The following is a 23,020-nucleotide window of genomic DNA, read 5'->3' as shown; positions in this document are numbered from 1 at the left end:
CTCTCTCTCTCTCTCTCTCTCTCTCTCTCTCTCTCTCTCTCTCTCTCTCTCTCTCTCTCTCTCTCTCTCTCTCTCTCTCTCTCCTCTCTCTCTCTCTCTCCTCTCTCTCTCTCTCTCTCTCTCTCTCTCTCTCTCTCTCTCTCTCTCTCTCTCTCTCTCCTCTCTCTCTCTCTCTCTCTCTCTCTCTCTCTCTCTCTCTCTCTCTCTCTCTCTCTCTCTCTCTCTCTCTCTCTCTCTCTCTCTCTCTCTCTCTCTCTCTCTCTCTCTCTCTCTCTCTCCTCTCTCTCTCTCTCTCTCTCTCTCTCTCTCCTCTCTCTCTCTCTCTCTCCTCTCTCTCTCTCTCTCTCTCCTCTCTCTCTCTCTCTCTCTCTCTCTCTCTCTCTCTCTCTCTCTCTCTCTCTCTCTAACACCACTCTCAGGGCCCGGAGGAACTCTATGCCGTAGTCTGGATTGACAGCCAGCCTTCAAGATATTTCTCTCTCTCTCTCTCTCTCTCTCCCTCTCTCTCTCTCTCTCTCTCTCTCCTCTCTCTCTCTCTCTCTCTCTCTCTCTCTCTCTCTCTCTCTCTCTCTCTCTCTCTCTCTCTCTCTCTCTCTCTCTCTCTCTCTCTCTCTCTCTCTCTCTCTCTCTCTCTCTCTCCTCTCTCTCTCTCTCTCTCTCTCTCTCTCTCTCTCTCTCTCTCTCTCTCTCTCTCTCTCTCTCTCTCTCTCTCTCTCTCTCTCTCTCTCTCTCTCTCTCTCTCTCTCTCTCTCTCTCTCTCTCTCTCTCTCTCTCTCTCTCTCTCTCTCTCTCTCTCTCTCTCTCTCTCTCTCTCTCTCTCTCTCTCTCTCTCTCTCTCTCTCTCTCTCTCTCTCTCTCTCTCTCTCTCTCTCTCTCTCTCTCTCTCTCTCTCTCTCTCTCTCTCTCTCTCTCTCTCTCTCTCTCTCTCTCTCTCTCTCTCTCTCTCTCTCTCTCTCTCTCTCTCTCTCTCTCTCTCTCTCTCTCTCTCTCTCTCTCTCTCTCTCTCTCTCTCTCTCTCTCTCTCTCTCTCTCTCTCTCTCTCTCTCTCTCTCTCTCTCTCTCTCTCTCTCTCTCTCTCTCTCTCTCTCTCTCTCTCTCTCTCTCTCTCTCTCTCTCTCTCTCTCTCTCTCTCTCTCTCTCTCTCTCTCTCTCTCTCTCTCTCTCTCTCTCTCTCTCTCTCTCTCTCTCTCTCTCTCTCTCTCTCTCTCTCTCTCTCTCTCTCTCTCTCTCTCTCTCTCTCTCTCTCTCTCTCTCTCTCTCTCTCTCTCTCTCTCTCTCTCTCTCTCTCTCTCTCTCTCTCTCTCTCTCTCTCTCTCTCTCTCTCTCTCTCTCTCTCTCTCTCTCTCTCTCTCTCTCTCTCTCTCTCTCTCTCTCTCTCTCTCTCTCTCTCTCTCTCTCTCTCTCTCTTGTACCCTCATTAAAATGGCATTTTGAACTCTCGAGGTACCGGAAGACAGTTTTATTAATCGTGTTCGTACACTACCGGCTAACAAAAGTTAGTTGGTTTTTATTGGGTTATTGGGTTGTTATTGGATGGTATTAAACACGTGGGTGGTTTTAAACACTTTGATTGGAGGGTAGTAGTAGTTAGTAAGTGTAGTTACTTCGCCAAAACTAGGTCAGCTAAAACTTTGTGAAGTCATTGTCAACATGTTTTTGCTTGCTGAGCCGAATCGTTTGTTGATTAACTGAACCGTTCTGGCTGCTGCAATTTTTGCTCTTATAAAGTTATAACAAATGACGTGGTGCAATCTGTATAATATGTAGGAGTATCTTAAGTAAATCATCAGTGAGATAAGTTCCACGCAATGTATCTACCATTAGGGGTACCATTAGGGGGTACCATTAGGGGTACCATTAGGGGTACCATTAAGGGTCGTTCACATATTACGTAATCACATTTTGGACAATTGGTACCACCCCCTCCCCCTTTCTGTAGTCAGTTTTACACATAGCTATTGTGTAAAAATTACAGTAGCGTAATCATTTGGAATCCCCATCCCCCTCGGCTGACTGCGTAATATGTGAACCACCCATTACACCCATAGAGCACGGTACACAGGTAAGCCAGGTCATGTAGCACGGTACTTCTCATGGCTTTTCCGACCAAAATTAAAGCAGTGCATAATTCTTGGTACAAAATATATGGATTCAATAGGCTGCCAATAAAGGCTGTGAGAAATGGAAAATTGTGCCGGTCCTTGCTGGGAAAATTTGAGGAACTTCCGTTTTTGAGTACGTACTTAATTCATTGTTATAGCGTTACCTATTAACTCGTTCTTTAGCAAAATATTGGTTTGGTTTATGTAGTAACCAACTGCTAGTTATTGATTATTATAGATCGTAAATTTATTTAAACTTAAACTTTTCTATCACAAAGCTGAGAGATGCTGCTGATTGTTTTGAGTTTATTGGTGGGTGTGTTTGGAGAAGAATGCAAAGATAACCATCGGTATTGTCCTATCTGGGCCGAGTAAGTGAACAATCCTTGTTAACATTTAACCGTTAAATGTGATCAGCATATTTATTGACAGAATGATGGTTTGTTTTGTGTGAAACACGGTCCTAGTTTTAACAATTTAACGGGTGAGCGTTCTCACGATCAATGCGTGACCATACGATTCAAACATATTGAATCTCATTTGATCCACACAAATCCCAACAAACACCCAACTTTACCACTTGGCTACTTTACCACTTTACTACTTGGCCACTTTACCACTTTACCACTCTACAACTTTGCCACTTGGCTACTTTACCACTTTACCACTTTACCACTTTACCACTTTACCACTTTACCACTTTACCACTTTACCACTTTACCACTTTACCACTTTACCACTTTACCACTTTACCACTTTACCACTTTACCACTTTACTACTTGGCCAGGTCTGGTATGTGTGACCCGAGAGTTGATAACGGGTACGTTGCTCCTAATTGCCGGAAGTCTTGTGGTAGTTGTATTGACACAACTTACAACTACCTCACAAGTAAGTAAACATGTGGTAGTTGTACTGACACAACTTACAACTACCTCACAAGTAAGTAAACATGTGGTAGTTGTATTGACACAACTTACAACTACCTCACAAGTAAGTAAACATGTGGTAGTTGTACTGACACAACTTACAACTACCTCACAAGTAAGTAAACATGTGGTAGTTGTATTGACACAACTTACAACTACCTCACAAGTAAGTAAACATGTGGTAGTTGTATTGACACAACTTACAACTACCTCACAAGTAAGTAAACATGTGGTAGTTGTATTGACACAACTTACAACTACCTCACAAGTAAGTAAACATGTGGTAGTTGTATTGACACAACTTACAACTACCTCACAAGTAAGTAAACATGTGGTAGTTGTACTGACACAACTTACAACTACCTCACAAGTAAGTAAACATGTGGTAGTTGTACTGACACAACTTACAACTACCTCACAAGTAAGTAAACATGTGGTAGTTGTATTGACACAACTTACAACTACCTCACAAGTAAGTAAACATGTGGTAGTTGTATTGACACAACTTACAACTACCTCACAAGTAAGTAAACATGTGGTAGTTGTACTGACACAACTTACAACTACCTCACAAGTAAGTAAACATGTGGTAGTTGTATTGACACAACTTACAACTACCTCACAAGTAAGTAAACATGTGGTAGTTGTATTGACACAACTTACAACTACCTCACAAGTAAGTAAACATGTGGTAGTTGTATTGACACAACTTACAACTACCTCACAAGTAAGTAAACATGTGGTAGTTGTATTGACACAACTTACAACTACCTCACAAGTAAGTAACATGTGGTAGTTGTACTGACACAACTTACAACTACCTCACAAGTAAGTAAACCCTTTCCAGTTACGTGTTTAAATATATACGGGGTTGGTTCTTTAGTTGTACTAGAAACTGAATGACCTTGCATCCATATAAAAACATTGATATCGTGATTTAGTTTAGCTTCAAACCAAAATAGCTTCAAACCAAAATAGGAAAAATAAATTTACTTTTTTAAACTGTGGTTTTACAAATACAGGGTGCGTAAAAAAAACTAGACACAACTGATTTCATCACTGTTCTGTAGTCCATAATCAGTGTCGCTCCTCCTTTGTCTGCAATTGTAATAAATACTTTCTGCTCTGCGCGGCTCTCAGCTCCACACGTGTCACATTGAATTAAGTAGCCCACCCTTTCCTCCCTGTTTGCGTCAAGTTCGATTTGGGTTTGCAATTATATAATTATTACCACTTGTAATAGCGACAAATTTCGCTATCTCCCGTCAGCTTTTCAAGTCTAACTTAACATCCAACTATATAACGAAATATGCACCGGATTTTATAGCAGTATTACTAGTAACACTAACAGTAACAGACCTGTTAATTCAGTGATAAAGCCGCTGCGGTCCCACAACCTCAGGGAGGGAGACAGTCTACTGCTAGAAGCAAGAGCTCAGGGTCAGTATTTGTAGTTACCATGGTTACTAAAGTACTAATGTTGCTACTGTTAGAAGCAAGAGCTCAGGGTCAGTATTTATAGTTACCATGGTTATTAATGTTGCTACTGTTAGAAGCAAGAGCTCAGGGTCAGTATTTATAGTTACTAATGTTGCTACTGTTAAAAGCAAGAGCTCAGGGTCAGTATTTATAGTTACCATGGTTATTAATGTTGCTACTGTTAGAAGCAAGAGCTCAGGGTCAGTATTTATAGTTACTAATGTTGCTACTGTTAGAAGCAAGAGCTCAGGGTCAGTATTTGTAGTTACCGTGGTTACTAAAGTACTAATTTTGCTACTGTTAGAAGCAAGAGCTCAGGGTCAGTATTTATAGTTACCATGGTTACTAATGTTGCTACTGTTAGAAGCAAGAGCTCAGGGTCAGTATTTGTAGTTACCATGGTTACTAATGTTGCTACTGTTAGAAGCAAGAGCTCAGGGTCAGTATTTGTAGTTACCATGGTTACTAATGTTGCTACTGTTAGAAGCAAGAGCTCAGGGTCAGTATTTGTAGTTACCATGGTCACTAATGTTGCTACTGTTAAAAGCAAGAGCTCAGGGTCAGTATTTGTAGTTACCATTGTTACTAATGTTGCTAATGTTAGAAGCAAGAGCTCAGGGTCAGTATTTGTAGTTACCATGATTACTAATTTTGCTACTGTTAGAAGCAAGAGCTCAGGGTCAGTATTTGTAGTTACCATGGTTACTAATGTTGCTACTGTTAGAAGCAAGAGCTCAGGGTCAGTATTTGTAGTTACCATGGTTACTAATGTTGCTACTGTTAGAAGCAAGAGCTCAGGGTCAGTATTTGTAGTTACCATGGTTACTAATGTTGCTACTGTAAGAAGCAAGAGCTCAGGGTCAGTATTTGTACCATCTGTATAAAACAAAACAATTAACCATACCGCTTACGATATTCAATCATAGCTATGTTTTTTAACCACAATTGAAAATAATGTGATGACACATAACTTCCAGGAAATCCCAGTCCACGAGCCAGGATAGAATTCTCAAGGGGTGAGGGAGGGAGGAAACTGCTAGACTCGACAGTGCTGGAGGGTGAAGATGGAACTATCATCGTATCTTACCACATACCTGAAGTTATTATTATTATTTATTTGACCGGACATTAAAATAAAAGCTCGAAGGCATTCATGATCAGTATATAATTTCACTACCCTACAGGAATTTATTTGAACGGACATTTAAATGAACGCTAGTACCTCCAGCGTCCAATTAATTTCCTTTCAAAAGTCCGATAAGGTATGTTACAGCACTGTGACACTTCCTATCATGATAAGGTACGTTACAGCACTGTGACACTTCCTATCATGATAAGGTATGTTACAGCACTGTGACACTTCCTATCATGATAAGGTATGTTACAGCACTGTGAAACTTCCTATCATGATAAGGTATGTTACAGCACTGTGACACTTCCTATCATGATAAGGTATGTTACAGCACTGTGACACTTCCTATCATGATAAGGTATGTTACAGCACTGTGACACTTCCTATCATGATAAGGTATGTTACAGCACTGTGACACTTCCTATCATGATAAGGTATGTTACAGCACTGTGACACTTCCTATCATGATAAGGTATGTTACAGCACTGTGACACTTCCTATCATGATAAGGTATGTTACAGCACTGTGACACTTCCTATCATGATAAGGTATGTTACAGCACTGTGACACTTCCTATCATGATAAGGTATGTTACAGCACTGTGACACTTCCTATCATGATAAGGTATGTTACAGCACTGTGACACTTCCTATCATGATAAGGTATGTTACAGCACTGTGACACTTCCTATCATGATAAGGTATGTTACAGCACTGTGACACTTCCTATCATGATAAGGTATGTTACAGCACTGTGACACTTCCTATCATGATAAGGTATGTTACAGCACTGTGACACTTCCTATCATGATAAGGTATGTTACAGCACTGTGACACTTCCTATCATGATAAGGTATGTTACAGCACTGTGACACTTCCTATCATGATAAGGTACGTTACAGCACTGTGACACTTCCTATCATGATAAGGTATGTTACAGCACTGTGACACTTCCTATCATGATAAGGTATGTTACAGCACTGTGACACTTCCTATCATGATAAGGTATGTTACAGCACTGTGACACTTCCTATCATGATAAGGTATGTTACAGCACTGTGACACTTCCTATCATGATAAGGTATGTTACAGCACTGTGACACTTCCTATCATGATAAGGTATGTTACAGCACTGTGACACTTCCTATCATGATAAGGTATGTTACAGCACTGTGACACTTCCTATCACGATAAGGTATGTTAGAGCACTGTGACACTTCCTATCACGATAAGGTATGTTACAGCACTGTGATACTTCCTATCATGATAAGGTATGTTACAGCACTGTGATACTTCCTATCATGATAAGGTATGTTACAGCACTGTGACACTTCCTATCATGATAAGGTATGTTACAGCACTGTGACACTTCCTATCATGATAAGGTATGTTACAGCACTGTGACACTTCCTATCATGATAAGGTATGTTACAGCACTGTGACACTTCCTATCATGATAAGGTATGTTACAGCACTGTGATACTTCCTATCATGATAAGGTATGTTACAGCACTGTGACACTTCCTATCATGATAAGGTATGTTACAGCACTGTGACACTTCCTATCATGATAAGGTATGTTACAGCACTGTGACACTTCCTATCATGATAAGGTATGTTACAGCACTGTGACACTTCCTATCATGATAAGGTATGTTACAGCACTGTGACACTTCCTATCATGATAAGGTATGTTACAGCACTGTGACACTTCCTATCATGATAAGGTATGTTACAGCACTGTGATACTTCCTATCATGATAAGGTATGTTACAGCACTGTGACACTTCCTATCATGATAAGGTATGTTACAGCACTGTGACACTTCCTATCATGATGAGGTATGTTACAGCACTGTGACACTTCCTATCATGATAAGGTATGTTACAGCACTGTGACACTTCCTCTCATGATAAGGTATGTTGCAGCACTGTGACACTTCCTATCATGATAAGGTATGTTACAGCACTGTGACACTTCCTATCATGATAAGGTATGTTACAGCACTGTGACACTTCCTATCATGATAAGGTATGTTACAGCACTGTGACACTTCCTATCATGATAAGGTATGTTACAGCACTGTGACACTTCCTATCATGATAAGGTACGTTACAGCACTGTGACACTTCCTATCATGATAAGGTACGTTACAGCACTGTGATACTTCCTATCATGATAAGGTATGTTACAGCACTGTGACACTTCCTATCATGATAAGGTATGTTACAGCACTGTGACACTTCCTATCATGATAAGGTATGTTACAGCACTGTGACACTTCCTATCATGATAAGGTATGTTACAGCACTGTGATACTTCCTATCATGATAAGGTATGTTACAGCACTGTGACACTTCCTATCATGATAAGGTATGTTACAGCACTGTGACACTTCCTATCATGATAAGGTATGTTACAGCACTGTGACACTTCCTATCATGATAAGGTATGTTACAGCACTGTGATACTTCCTATCATGATAAGGTATGTTACAGCACTGTGACACTTCCTATCATGATAAGGTATGTTACAGCACTGTGACACTTCCTATCATGATGAGGTATGTTACAGCACTGTGACACTTCCTATCATGATAAGGTATGTTACAGCACTGTGACACTTCCTCTCATGATAAGGTATGTTGCAGCACTGTGACACTTCCTATCATGATAAGGTATGTTACAGCACTGTGACACTTCCTATCATGATAAGGTATGTTACAGCACTGTGACACTTCCTATCATGATAAGGTATGTTACAGCACTGTGACACTTCCTATCATGATAAGGTATGTTACAGCACTGTGACACTTCCTATCATGATAAGGTACGTTACAGCACTGTGACACTTCCTATCATGATAAGGTACGTTACAGCACTGTGATACTTCCTATCATGATAAGGTATGTTACAGCACTGTGACACTTCCTATCATGATAAGGTATGTTACAGCACTGTGATACTTCCTATCATGATAAGGTATGTTACAGCACTGTGACACTTCCTATCATGATAAGGTATGTTACAGCACTGTGACACTTCCTATCATGATAAGGTATGTTACAGCACTGTGACACTTCCTATCATGATAAGGTATGTTACAGCACTGTGACACTTCCTATCATGATAAGGTATGTTACAGCACTGTGACACTTCCTATCATGATAAGGTATGTTACAGCACTGTGACACTTCCTATCATGATAAGGTATGTTACAGCACTGTGACACTTCCTATCATGATAAGGTATGTTACAGCACTGTGACACTTCCTATCATGATAAGGTATGTTACAGCACTGTGACACTTCCTATCATGATAAGGTATGTTACAGCACTGTGACACTTCCTATCATGATAAGGTATGTTACAGCACTGTGACACTTCCTATCATGATAAGGTATGTTACAGCACTGTGACACTTCCTATCATGATAAGGTATGTTACAGCACTGTGACACTTCCTATCATGATAAGGTATGTTACAGCACTGTGACACTTCCTATCATGATAAGGTATGTTACAGCACTGTGACACTTCCTATCATGATAAGGTATGTTACAGCACTGTGACACTTCCTATCATGATAAGGTATGTTACAGCACTGTGACACTTCCTATCATGATAAGGTATGTTACAGCACTGTGACACTTCCTATCATGATAAGGTATGTTACAGCACTGTGACACTTCCTATCATGATAAGGTACGTTACAGCACTGTGACACTTCCTATCATGATAAGGTATGTTACAGCACTGTGACACTTCCTATCATGATAAGGTATGTTACAGCACTGTGACACTTCCTATCATGATAAGGTATGTTACAGCACTGTGACACTTCCTATCATGATAAGGTATGTTACAGCACTGTGACACTTCCTATCATGATAAGGTATGTTACAGCACTGTGACACTTCCTATCATGATAAGGTATGTTACAGCACTGTGACACTTCCTATCATGATAAGGTATGTTACAGCACTGTGACACTTCCTATCATGATAAGGTATGTTACAGCACTGTGACACTTCCTATCATGATAAGGTATGTTACAGCACTGTGACACTTCCTATCATGATAAGGTATGTTACAGCACTGTGACACTTCCTATCATGATAAGGTATGTTACAGCACTGTGACACTTCCTATCATGATAAGGTATGTTACAGCACTGTGACACTTCCTATCATGATAAGGTATGTTACAGCACTGTGACACTTCCTATCATGATAAGGTATGTTACAGCACTGTGACACTTCCTATCATGATAAGGTATGTTACAGCACTGTGACACTTCCTATCATGATAAGGTATGTTACAGCACTGTGACACTTCCTATCATGATAAGGTATGTTACAGCACTGTGACACTTCCTATCACGATAAGGTATGTTAGAGCACTGTGACACTTCCTATCACGATAAGGTATGTTACAGCACTGTGATACTTCCTATCATGATAAGGTATGTTACAGCACTGTGACACTTCCTATCATGATAAGGTATGTTACAGCACTGTGACACTTCCTATCATGATAAGGTATGTTACAGCACTGTGACACTTCCTATCATGATAAGGTATGTTACAGCACTGTGACACTTCCTATCATGATAAGGTATGTTACAGCACTGTGACACTTCCTATCACGATAAGGTATGTTAGAGCACTGTGACACTTCCTATCACGATAAGGTATGTTACAGCACTGTGATACTTCCTATCATGATAAGGTATGTTACAGCACTGTGACACTTCCTATCATGATAAGGTATGTTACAGCACTGTGACACTTCCTATCATGATAAGGTATGTTACAGCACTGTGATACTTCCTATCATGATAAGGTATGTTGCAGCACTGTGACACTTCCTATCATGATAAGGTATGTTACAGCACTGTGACACTTCCTATCATGATAAGGTATGTTACAGCACTGTGACACTTCCTATTATGATAAATCCTCTCAGGTAGGACTGGGGGACAGCGGAGTTTACATAGCCACATTTGAAAACAGTATAGCCAGGGAAGAGACACGTTCCCATGTTAACGTTACTCAGCGAACCAGTTAGTATTTAATCAGTTACCATGGTTACTAATGTTGTTACCATGGTTACCATAGCCAGGGAAGAGACACGTTCCCATGTTAACATTACTCAGCGAACCAGTTAGTATTTAATCAGTTACCATGGTTACTAATGTTGTTACCATGGTTACCATAGCCAGGGAAGAGACACGTTCCCATGTTAACATTACTCAGCGAACCAGTTAGTATTTAATCAGTTACCATGGTTACTAATGTTGTTACCATGGTTACCATAGCCAGGGAAGAGACACGTTCCCATGTTAACGTTACTCAGCGAACCAGTTAGTATTTAATTAGTTACCATGGTTACTAATGTTGTTACCATGGTTACCATAGCCAGGGAAGAGACACGTTCCCATGTTAACGTTACTCAGCGAACCAGTTAGTATTTAATTAGAGATTAAACGAGTTTTCATTTCTCAATTAAACTTTGCTCTTAATTAATTTACGCTATTTATTGCATCGACTGTTCAAAACTTAAATTAGTCTTTAGGACACACTCGATTTCAAAACTATTGATGTAGTCGTAATTTAACTGTGCTCCATAATAATATGCACAGTAGACTGCTACTTGCTTAGTGCTTACCAAGAAGCTGATCGTATTACCTATCCATCAAGATGCGATGTGATCCACTTCAGTGACCGATTATTATGGGTGTCAAGTGTCAGGGCTCAGTGCTTGTTAATGTTCTCTGATCACACTACCGTGCTTCACCCTCGAGGCAAAGGAGAAAGTGGTGTCAAAACCTTGAGTATATATTACATCCACCTCGACATACGGCATATCAATCACCATCTAGTACATCATCTCTAATAAACACTACATTTTTGTAAATAACTAGTACAATGGGGCAGTGCTACCCTTCCAAGAGTTCCTGTCAGCCATCTTCTTTCTACCCTTTCCAGCCCACAACCACTCTATGATCCTCACTGCTTCCAAATCCAAGAAGTCCTCCTCCAGACGACCTCACCACTCCCACCCTCCGCATAACTTCCAGACCATGTATAAGAGAAGTCAGATCGTCAACAAACAGCTTTTCCTAAACAGTGGCTTCATCGAGGACGACTACATCAACTCTCCATACCAACCTGAGCCTTCCAATATCTCTGAAAATACCACATATATAACGGAAATGTCAGCAAATCGTACCGTACCCAATCATCATGTTGTCTCCGCAACATTCGCCTACTCTGTCTCTGCTACTTCAACCTGCAATCCTACCTTCAGAGTTAACTCGGATAACACCGTCCCTAAACTAGTCTTCGATATTACAGACCGGACCTACTCCACTCCTACCTACACAGCCTCAGAAGATCTCCACTGTAGATATCCTTCATCCTAGTACCCTTACAGAGGATCATCCTGTTGTAACGAGAGTTTCTTTGGATAGCATGAACTCAACCAGCCCTAACGGAGGTTTAGGTAGACATGGAGATAATCTGCTAGAAACTGTGGCCTACTTCTGAATATTGATACTCTGTCGAACTATTTATATATTTCTATAATGTATATATTTGAATTGATCACCCAAACAATGTCTATTTAATTGTGTACCGAAAGCAAGAATTCGGAATTTGTGTACATGGAGATACTTACAGGGGATACTTACTTACCTATTACAGTAACTAGGAACCCTAAAATTCCTATTCCTTGGCCAATTTTTTTATTTTTATATGCTGATTTGGAGGCCAGTAAAATGGTACGGATAAATATATATATATATATAATTATTACAGGGGAGCCAAGATTGGAGATAATACGTGGGCTTGAAAAGAAAACAGAAGTAAAAAACGGAGAGTTCTTAGTCCTAGAGGTTTAGTTACAATGTGTGTAGGTAGAAGTAGAGTTTTATTTGTTGATTACACAATTCCAGGTAGAAGTAGAGTTCTATTTGTTGATCACACAATTCCAGGTAGAAGTAGAGTTTTATTTGTTGATCACACAATTCCAGGTGGAAGTAGAGTTCTATTTGTTGATTACACAATTCCAGGTAGAAGTAGAGTTCTATTTGTTGATCACACAATTCCAGGTGGAAGTAGAGTTCTATTTGTTGATCACACAATTCCAGGTAGAAGTAGAGTTTTATTTGTTGATCACACAATTTCAGGTAGAAGTAGAGTTCTATTTGTTGATCACACAATTCCAGGTAGAAGTAGAGTTCTATTTGTTGATCACACAATTTCAAGTGGAAGTAGAGTTCTATTTGTTGATCACACAATTTCAGGTGGAAGTAGAGTTTTATTTGTTGATCACACAATTTCAGGTGGAAGTAGAGTTCTATTTGTTGATCACACAATTCCAGGTGGAAGTAGAGTTCTATTTGTTGATCACACAATTTGTCCAGGTAGAAGTAGAGTTCTATTTGTTGATCACACAATTCCAGGTAGAAGTAGAGTTCTATTTGTTGATCACACAATTTCAGGTGGAAGTAGAGTTTTATTTGTTGATCACACAATTTGTCCAGGTAGAAGTAGAGTGTGACGTGGTTCCTGATTACAGTGAAATGTACCAATATCGCCAGGACCAGTGGGTGAAACTTAGCGACTTCGACTTCTACTCTGTGGTTCCCGGTAGATTCATAGGTGGAGTACAATATTTAACATTTATTCATTTTTGGGAAATTGGAGATTTTACAAAGAATATAAAAACGTTTTGGAGGCAATAAACTAATATCAAAATGAACAAAGATCTTTTCAAATTAATTGTCCCAGGTCGTTATCAGGTGGTATCAGCGATCAGTGCGAACAGTGGAGAGTACATGTTTACTGTTGGGAATAGACATCTAGTAAGGAAATCATTCGGCAGAGTCACTATTCTAACTAAACAAGGTACTTAATAATTAATCAACTAAACGAGATTAATATTATTAGTGATAGTAAGACAGGATTATAGTTATTTTGAGGTATTGTGGTACCTGAAAATAATATAAAATTCAGGTACACGCCTGAACTAGTGGTTATTTATTGTGTTATCTTGAGTTGAACATGTTTCAGTGCTGCTGTTATTGTGTTATCTTGAGTTGAACATGTTTCAGTGTTGCTGTTATTGTGTTATCTTGAGTTGAACATGTTTCAGTGCTGCTGTTATTGTGTTATCTTGAGTTGAACATGTTTCAGTGTTGCTGTTATTGTGTTATCTTGAGTTGAACATGTTTCAGTGTTGCTGTTATTGTGTTATCTTGAGTTGAACATGTTTCAGTGCTGCTGTTATTGTGTTATCTTGAGTTGAACATGTTTCAGTGTTGCTGTTATTGTGTTATCTTGAGTTGAACATGTTTCAGTGCTGCTGTTATTGTGTTATCTTGAGTTGAACATGTTTCAGTGCTGCTGTTATTCCGTTATCTTGAGTTGAACATGTTTCAGTGTTGCTGTTATTGTGTTATCTTGAGTTGAACATGTTTCAGTGCTGCTGTTATTCCGTTATCTTGAGTTGAACATGTTTCAGTGCTGCTGTTATTGTGTTATCTTGAGTTGAACATGTTTCAGTGCTGCTGTTATTCCGTTATCTTGAGTTGAACATGTTTCAGTGCTGCTGTTATTCCGTTATCTTGAGTTGAACATGTTTCAGTGCTGCTGGAGTTTAGGGAAAACCCAGGTAACATAAGTATCAGCACTGGGGACAGTCTCTCCTGGTCTCTCCATATAGACTTCTACCCTGACCAACCCACGTAAGATATATAGACTTCTACCCTGACCAGCCAACGTAAGATATATAGACTTCCTGAAAGAAAACGTAGACAAAAATTGCTAAATTAACAAATATTTCATTCCGAAAGTTGTAACATTAAATATGTGCAGGATACTTGTTTACCGAGTGCAGGATTATTTGTGGAGTAAAGTGGAAGATAACCTCAAGATAGGACGGTCACGAAGAAATAATCAATCACGTGACGTCATCAAGTCACGTGATGTCATCAGCTCACGTGACGTCATCACAGCGACATACTTGACCGTGCAGTTCTACAAAGAGGAGGCTACGCCCGACGACCAGGGTAAAAACGCGGTATTAAAACATAAGAACTTAAAGCTGCAGGCTAACTAACTAAGGAACTAAAAGGTCATAGACAGCTTTGGTAATCCTAAGCTGTCTATGACCACTGACCAGGGAAATTTTACAGTCTCTCAGATTCGAAATTTAGATCTGCCCAAAATAAGAGGGGTAATTTAACTCATGTGTAACATGTATAACTATAAATTTACCTTATCGGACCTTATTTGGACGGACATTACATGAACGGACATAATTGTGAACGGACATTAATATGAACGCTCGAAGGCATTCAAAACCATCAAAAATCCGAATTTTTTTTGATTTTTGACGTTTTTTTAATTTCAGCAAATGATTTTTTAATCCATTTTTTATACAGTAAGTAAGAATAGCAGTCATTAAGCAGTAAAAATGTTAAAATATGTGTACATGATCAGTGTCTAATATCACATATCATCTTCATTAAATAGGTTTTCGTGCATGAAATAGTCCATGCTTAAACAAGCATCAGTGATTTCTAGCTTTGTGGAAACCTTTTTTATCAAACTACCCTGGTCCTGCATTTCAGTGTTAACTTTTACAAGCCATTCGGCGTGAAGTGGTTTTATCTTAGACAACTTAAGGTTAACCTTAACATCACGTGGAGCTTTCCTAGCACTGTTTCATTACCTCCCCTCAGTAATATGAACTATAAAAACGTCGGACAATGTCCTTGGCAACACGATTTACCGTAATATCTAGAGGCTGGAACAAGTTTGTCATGTTGGCGGGGACTAGCTCATGAACTATGTTGTTGAGTGTCATGATTTCGTTGACTTTTTCCGCCAAGTGACCCTTGAAAACATCATATACTAGTAAAGCTAAAGTTTTCTGTGCCTCCGGCAGACCAAGGAGAACCTTTCCGTCGTTAACTTACGGCACAATAAAGTTCTCATAGTTGTCATATTCTGGGTAAAAAGTTCGAAATGGAACAATTTTTGAAAAAATTTCAACGGACTTTAACTTGGACGGACATTAATTGAACGGACTTTATTTGAACGGACATTAAGATGAACGCTAGGGCCTCCAGCGTTCAAGTAATGTCCGTCCAAATAAGGTCCGATAAGGTAACTCACATTTTACAGGGAAATATGTGGTTGTTGCAGCTGGAAATGACTTAAACAGAAAACTGTCGTTCTGGGTGAACGTGACCAATAACTCTAATGTGGCTAATGATTTACAGACAATGGAAGAGGATCACTTGTTCGATAATACATTTGATGATGTTCCCTCCGGGTTTATTGAGCCACAAGTTAGTATTTTTCTATTACCATAGTTACCTAAGTTAGTATCTTTCTATTACAATAGTTACCTAAGTTAGTATCTTTCTATTACCATAGTTACCTAAGTTAGTATCTTTCTATTACAATAGTTACCTAAGTTAGTATCTTTCTATTACAATAGTTACCTAAGTTAGTATCTTTCTATTACCATAGTTACCTAAGTTAGTATCTTTCTATTACCATAGTTACCTAAGTTAGTATCTTTTGAACGATCTTAAAGTTGTAAAGGCTTTGTGGTAACATTGAACGATGACTAACGTTTGATTCGTGATAAGTACAACTTTACAAAATCAATAAAAATGAACATAAAAGTTCAATTACTTTTAAAACCCCAGTTTGCTGAAGTGCTCACAATTAGTTTAATTACTTTTTAAAACCCAGTTTGCTGAGGTGCTCACAATTAGTTTAATTACTTTTAAAACCCCAGTTTGCTAAAATGCTCACAATTAGTTTAATTACTTTTGAAACCCCAGTTTGCTGAAGTGCTCACAATTAGTTTAATTACTTTTAAAACCCCTGTTTGCTGAAGTGCTCACAATTAGTTTAATTACTTTTTAAACCCCAGTTTGCTGAAGTGCTCACAATTAGTTTAATTACTTTTTAAACCCCAGTTTGCTGAAGTGCTCGATAATGTGACGAGTGCTCGAGGTAAGGAGGTAAAACTGAACGTGGTGGCGTACGGATCCGATAAACTTAGACTTTCTATCTTCAAGGTCTGTACTAGCACCCGAAATAATTTTGGGCTAGAGATACTTTTTTTTATAAATCTCAACACTTATATTAATTCGGATATTCCAACAGCCACATTGTTACACAAGTGTAACCAACCAATTACAGGAAGCCGAAGGATTCAAATTTACATTTTACATATCTTTTATTCGTCATACTATTTTATACTCATATTTATTCTTCATATCTTTTAGTGAATTTCTCGTGATCTTCAAAAAAAAGTCACAAAATTGAATCCTAGACGGAAGAAGATGAAGATGTGTTGCTAGCCGCAGCATCACCCTCGCTAAACTCAAACTGGCTCAATCTTACTTACGTCATCGACAATTTGCAGCCGTTTAATGTTGGAGAGTACAAGGTAGGACTCATTTGTAAACCTTTTACTTAAGATGATCGTGTTTGTGAAATTGTGGTTTTTAGACTCATAATATCATAATATGTTCCTCAATACTCGTGTGTCATACATGCTATTTTTCAGGCAGTGCTTTCAAACGGACCAGTAACGAAGACAGCTACAGGATGGGTAGCAATACAGAATTCTGACAAGTGGACAGAAAAACAGGCACACGAAGTTGAGGGTAGCAATCCTTCGGTTAAGAAATTACGGATCACGTGATGTTCGAATCATCAATAAAATAGACCCTCAGAATTGCACATTAGATAGCATGTGTTGTTATTATTAAACATTATATTTTTAACAGGGAACAGTAGTAGTATGTGTTATGGTAACTATGGTTACCATGGTTAGTATGGTGAATTAATAACAGTGTTCAGCCTATATCTGACTATTTTATGGATAATTAGTGTAAATTGGCAGACAGTATACTACTACTAACAGTTAAATATCGCTCAGTTAATATATGGAATTTAATGGCAGCTTTTATTCGGTCCAGTGCGGTTACAGTGCAGTTACAGTGCGGTACAGGATTATGCTTAATAAAGCTCACAGCTGTTACATATCACATTCCTACATTGTTTTTCCTTGCTTCAATTAAACATGTATAGTAGGAGATTAATGTTAAATATTTTGTAAATTTGTATTATCTGTTACTTTTTTCACAAGACTGGTGATCGAGGGATTTATATCATTTCCAATTTCAAGACCATAATTCAATTTTGATAAATACAATATTTATGAATAAATAGCGGAAACTGATCAAAAGATTGTTATGTGGTCAAAATAAAACGTAAAATTGGAAATACAGGGTGTTTCATAGATAGTTTCCTGTTTTTGATTTATTGTTAAATTTAGTACAAATGAAATAACCTTTTCAATTTTGGTTATAAATGTAGTAACAAATATATCAAATATATAAAAAAACACTAAGATATGTGACTCTAATATAATATATGTATAATTTATTATCTGCTCGAACCATCGTCCTTTATTGGAGAGCACATGTTGATACCGAGTGAGGCAGTTGTCTACAACAGACTGCTTTAGCCAGAAACGATTTTAACAGGTCCAAAGTAGAGATGGAATTTATTTCTTTGGGAAGAAGATTCCACAGCTGTGCCGCTTTCACTGAGAATTTTTCATGTGTGGATCAGGGTGTACCTTTCTCGACGTCTCTACAATGATATGATATTGAGTTTCGTGAGACATTCCTAGTAGTATAAACCACTGCATCCGTTAATGCGTCGGGTATATTGTCGTTGAACGTTTTCTATAGCCTCTATCTATGTCTTGGCTGGATTCCAGACAGGTCAGCAATATTCTAGCTTACTCCGCACCATGGTTTTGATTAGGGTAAGCATTAGATATGTGATCTGTCCTTGAAGACACTTAGAACCCAGGATGACATAGTGCTTGCTGATTGGATCATTTTCTGGATGTTGTTTCTTCGAGCCCAGGCAATGACGTCGAAGAGGTCTTCTTATACTTATAGCGATGCTTTGGTGGCCAGGTCCAATATCTTGCCGATGAATTTGGTGTCATCAGCAAATATCTTTCCAAGAGAGGTAAGCAGTGCGTCCAATTGGTCACCGATGTAGAGAATGAACAGAATCGCCGAATCGGTCCCAACACTGTACCTTGTGGCACTCCACTTATCACCAGAAGGATGACTTAGTTCCTTCAACGACTATTGTCTGGAGGCGGTTTGTTAGGAATTCACTTAACCATTGTAACATGAATTCCGTAACGTTTTGCTTTTGCAAGTTGTATGTTGCGGCTCACCTTATCGAACGCTTTGGCGTAATCGAGGTATATGACATCTACTTCTTCGCCACTGTTCAAGCTTTTCAATATGGTTCTCTTTTTGCGAAATCAATGTTGATGCGGTAAAAGAAAGTTATTGGCTTCCATATGTTCGACAAGGTTGTTTCGTATCACTCTTTCGAAGATCTTGATGATATGCGATGTTATAGAAACAGGGCGGTAGTTGGCAGCCTCTGTGCGGTCACCCTTCTTGTAGACAGGGGTAATAAACTGCGTTTTCATGCTAGGAGGGATTACTCCAGTTTCAAAAGAATCTTGCCAGAGTAGAAATAATATGGGCTCGGACAATGTTTCTAAGCTACATTTGGTCAGTATCCTAGCAGGGATATCACCATCTGGGGTTGATGAGTACGGGTCCAGTTCCTTGAGATATCGTTAGCTGAAAATTGTACTGGTAATGATATTGGTAATTGGTATTCATTAATGATGGTGCTGCTGAATACATAAAGCGGTACCTGGTAAATACAGTGTTACCATGGTTACCTGGTAAATACAGCGGAGATTGCTCATATTTCTAGAGAAGTGGGTAATTTGCCCAAATCTGCTTTGGAAACAAAAGAAATCAGCGATTGCATAGCTTAGCCCAATTGTTCGTTAAATACTATTATGATTTGTAATTACCTGTATGTAACCATACTACTATTATTATTGATTTGGTGATCTAAATCCGACGGGTGGTCAATTTGGTCCTGAAAATATAAATATTTAAATTTTCGGCACTGATCGATCGCTCGTTCATAAATATTATTATGGCTGCGATAATAATTCTATTGTCAAATCTGATTTCTTAATTCGGTTCAGCTGTTAGTTAGTCTGCACGAAACCTCCCACATTTTAATATCACAAGGAAATTTTCTTAGTTCTGGGCTTACGAGATTAGCGTCTCCTCAATTAGGAGCAGGACTGTCCTATAAATTTAAATTTACAGAATTATTCAAAATGAGCAATCAGTATTTTATTGACGTTGAATAAATTGGATCAGAGCACGCCTAGGTATCATTCAAGGAGACATTTTAAATTGATATGTTGGAGATATTTTTTGAACTATTATCTTATTTTTGCCATGTTTGTTGTTCGCTGGTTTATACCATATTTGTGTTTTTGTAACATAATTCGGCTTCTGCCGAATCTTTAAGATAATAATAGCCTGGGGTCCCCAGGTAAGATCAAAGTAGTTTTTTTGCTGATAACTCGCCAAGGAAGCACTTTAAGCCTAAGTCATGTGGGTGATTCGGAATCATTGTTCAAAAACACATTGACCCAAGTTGGTTTCAACTGCCGTTTAAGGTTTAAAATAAATCTTGAAGTTTCAGTGTAGAGTGATTCAGCACACTGCTTTATTAAAAAAATTAAAAATTGCACTGTGAAGAGGCGTGGAATTCGACCATTTTACTGATGACAAAACAATTGATCATACTTTCAGCATACGGCATAACCGAACAATAGAATTATTAGTGTGGTTGCACCCGTGACAATATGATCATATATATTATGAAGCATGTGTAGATAAGGATCTCCTTTAAAGTTTGCTTTTCCGGTCTTGATTCAATCCACCCGAGACAAAAAATAAACTGAGGAAAATATCCACACAGGATAACATACTTCTTGTGACTCCGGTCAAACCGTCGTAAAGTTTAGATTTGAAAGCAAATTGACAAATAAAGTAGAAGATACAGTGAAACAGCCGTCATTCAGGCAAGATAGTAGACTCAACTCCAAGAAAGAACATTTACATAGACTTAGAGATTATTTTGACGTTTACTGTATCTGATCATTACAATAAGCTAATAAATTTGACGACATTATCTGAAAAAAGTGTTCACAAAAAGCGCATTAGTGTAACCATGGTAACCATTAGTGAGAGCGCCACTTCTTATTGTTTGTCAAAGATCGACAAAAGTACTTTTATTGGTCAGAGAACACGTGGTGTCCATATTGCTTGGCAGTATTTTCCTTGCAGGTATAACATTTATTGTATTTGCCGTTTTGTCAATTGGTCATGACGCGTTAATTTGTTATTCTTAGATGACAAGTAAAGTACGTATGAAATACGTAAATTGAAAAGTACGACTAGTACCACGTACTTTTTGGTACCAGCATTTTATAAGATATGACTTTTTTGTGATATGAGATTACAAAGGGGACATATAATTTTAAGGGGACATACACAAAAACCCTTTTTTGCCGGGACCCGGTATTTGAGAAGTCTGTCACTGTAATACCGATATTTCAGTCATTTTAAACGTTTTTTTTTGGCTGATGGTTTACTCAACATTATTTACAATCCGTACAAGAAGCCCTTCAAAGGATTTTTATAATTAAAAAATAAATGACGAAGTAACAGACCAAACAAGGTCGGGAGAAGAAAAATTAAAATTTTTGCAAAAAATCAAAGTTGTCTATTTTACCAATCACCCAAATGATTTTAGAAGAAAAATTGTCTTAAATAATTTTCTAGCTCGATCAACACGAGGGTCCCCCCTTGTATAAATTTTGTACAAATTGTACACATTTTTTTACAAATTTTGTGTCTTTAAGTAGGTATTATAAATTTGGTACTAAAAGATTCATCTTATCAAGCTGATTACGATTCTGTAAAAATTATTTCAAAAAAATCTGATACTTTTGGAGTTATAAGCATTTTAAGCCTCGAATCTGCCATTTTTGGCCCATTTTTACGATGAATTTTACTAAGTCCTTTGAGGCCAGATTTCATACCTTAAAACTCAAAATTGAGAGAAATCCTGTTCCAAAATGTTTGATATGATCATCAGCTACACTCACAAGAATTTTTGAAGCGATATCTTACGACCTTGGTGATTGGTAAAATATACAACTTTGATTTTTCGCAAAAATTTCAATTTTGCTTCTCTCGACCTTCTTGGTCTGTAACTTCGTCATTTATTGTTTAATTATAAAATCCTTTGAAGGGCTTCTTGTACGGATTGTAAATAATGTTCAGTAAAAACATCAGCCAAAAAAACGTTTAAAATAACTGAAATATTGGTATTCCACTGCGACAGACTTCTAAAATTTCCAAAACTTTCCAAAAAGAAAACATTTTGTTTCCGAAAGTGCGTATTCTCAAAAAATTTTTTCAATGTTTCAAATCTTATTGTTTTTATTTATACTTTCTTAATATGAAGTCAAATACCGGGTCCCGGCAAAAAAGGTTTTGGTTTAAGTATATAAAATGATTTTGTGCTAGTTAAGTGTGTAATAGTAAGATAGTATATCATAATTATCACGGACATTACTTTCACGCTGAAGACCTTAGCGTGAATAACTATGTCCGTTACAATTATGTCCGATAAGGTAGGTAATGAATGATACCCTACTACCTGACTACCTGACTACAGCGTTACCATGGTTACAATGGGTCCCAATCACCATCGACCGTTTACTTATCCTGTAGACCTTCTTTTGCTTTGCCTTGCAATTATTACCAACATGTAGTTATTGACTACTCGCTTAGGTGTTAAAGCTAAGTGGTTTATTACTTAAACAGACATTATATTTACATTACGTTATTTTTATGATTAATCCTTTTAGTTCCTGTTTATTAATGTGAAAAACAAATTTTGTAATTTTAAACCTATCTTAATCTTAGTAAACTATATATCAATATGTATTCTTTGTATTGATCCCGTTTGATGCGACAAGGAAAAATGCTCTTATCAGGAAAGGAATTTACTCAACGTTTCAATGTTACAACATCGTATTCATGATCTAAAAATATTTCTATCAAAAATTAAAAACGTAAAAAACATAGATCTGAGGCAAAATTTGTGTACATTTATTTACTTTTAATTCAATTAACTTTATCCAAAAATGCGATACAAAAAAGTCATAACAAAAATTTATAACAAAATTAGTTCATACGACGACAAACTTTTATATTAATACCTTACAATCCTAAAACTACCACAAGACTAAATATACTACACATGAAACATTAACATAAGCATGGAATGCTATATATATTGTGTAAATATATAAATATATTGTATAAATATATTGTATAAATATATTGTATAAA

At 37.9% G+C, this 23,020-nt stretch overlaps 1 protein-coding gene across 1 annotated transcript in view; it reads left to right on the top strand.

Annotated features, from left to right (window-relative positions):
* Positions 1-17,579, top strand: part of LOC134823110 (uncharacterized) — a 31,355-nt gene extending 13,776 nt beyond the window's left edge. The window contains exons 2-14 of the mRNA XM_063834454.1: positions 2,891-2,991; positions 4,401-4,469; positions 5,486-5,607; positions 10,606-10,702; positions 12,459-12,535; positions 13,187-13,304; positions 13,434-13,550; positions 14,290-14,389; positions 14,520-14,713; positions 15,834-16,000; positions 16,643-16,744; positions 17,002-17,118; positions 17,239-17,579. Coding sequence (XP_063690524.1) covers positions 2,891-2,991; positions 4,401-4,469; positions 5,486-5,607; positions 10,606-10,702; positions 12,459-12,535; positions 13,187-13,304; positions 13,434-13,550; positions 14,290-14,389; positions 14,520-14,713; positions 15,834-16,000; positions 16,643-16,744; positions 17,002-17,118; positions 17,239-17,376 — 1,519 coding nt within the window. The 3' untranslated portion in view covers positions 17,377-17,579. The remainder of the gene's footprint in view (positions 1-2,890; positions 2,992-4,400; positions 4,470-5,485; positions 5,608-10,605; positions 10,703-12,458; positions 12,536-13,186; positions 13,305-13,433; positions 13,551-14,289; positions 14,390-14,519; positions 14,714-15,833; positions 16,001-16,642; positions 16,745-17,001; positions 17,119-17,238) is intronic.
* Positions 17,580-23,020: the final 5,441 nt, after the last annotated feature.

This window comes from Bolinopsis microptera, chromosome 11 (assembly GCF_026151205.1).
Source record: "Bolinopsis microptera isolate Bmic1 chromosome 11, MBARI_Bmic_1.0, whole genome shotgun sequence".
NCBI lineage: Eukaryota > Metazoa > Ctenophora > Tentaculata > Lobata > Bolinopsidae > Bolinopsis > Bolinopsis microptera.
The sequence above is the reverse complement of the archived record's forward strand: the minus strand, read 5'-3'. Positions and strand labels throughout refer to the sequence as shown.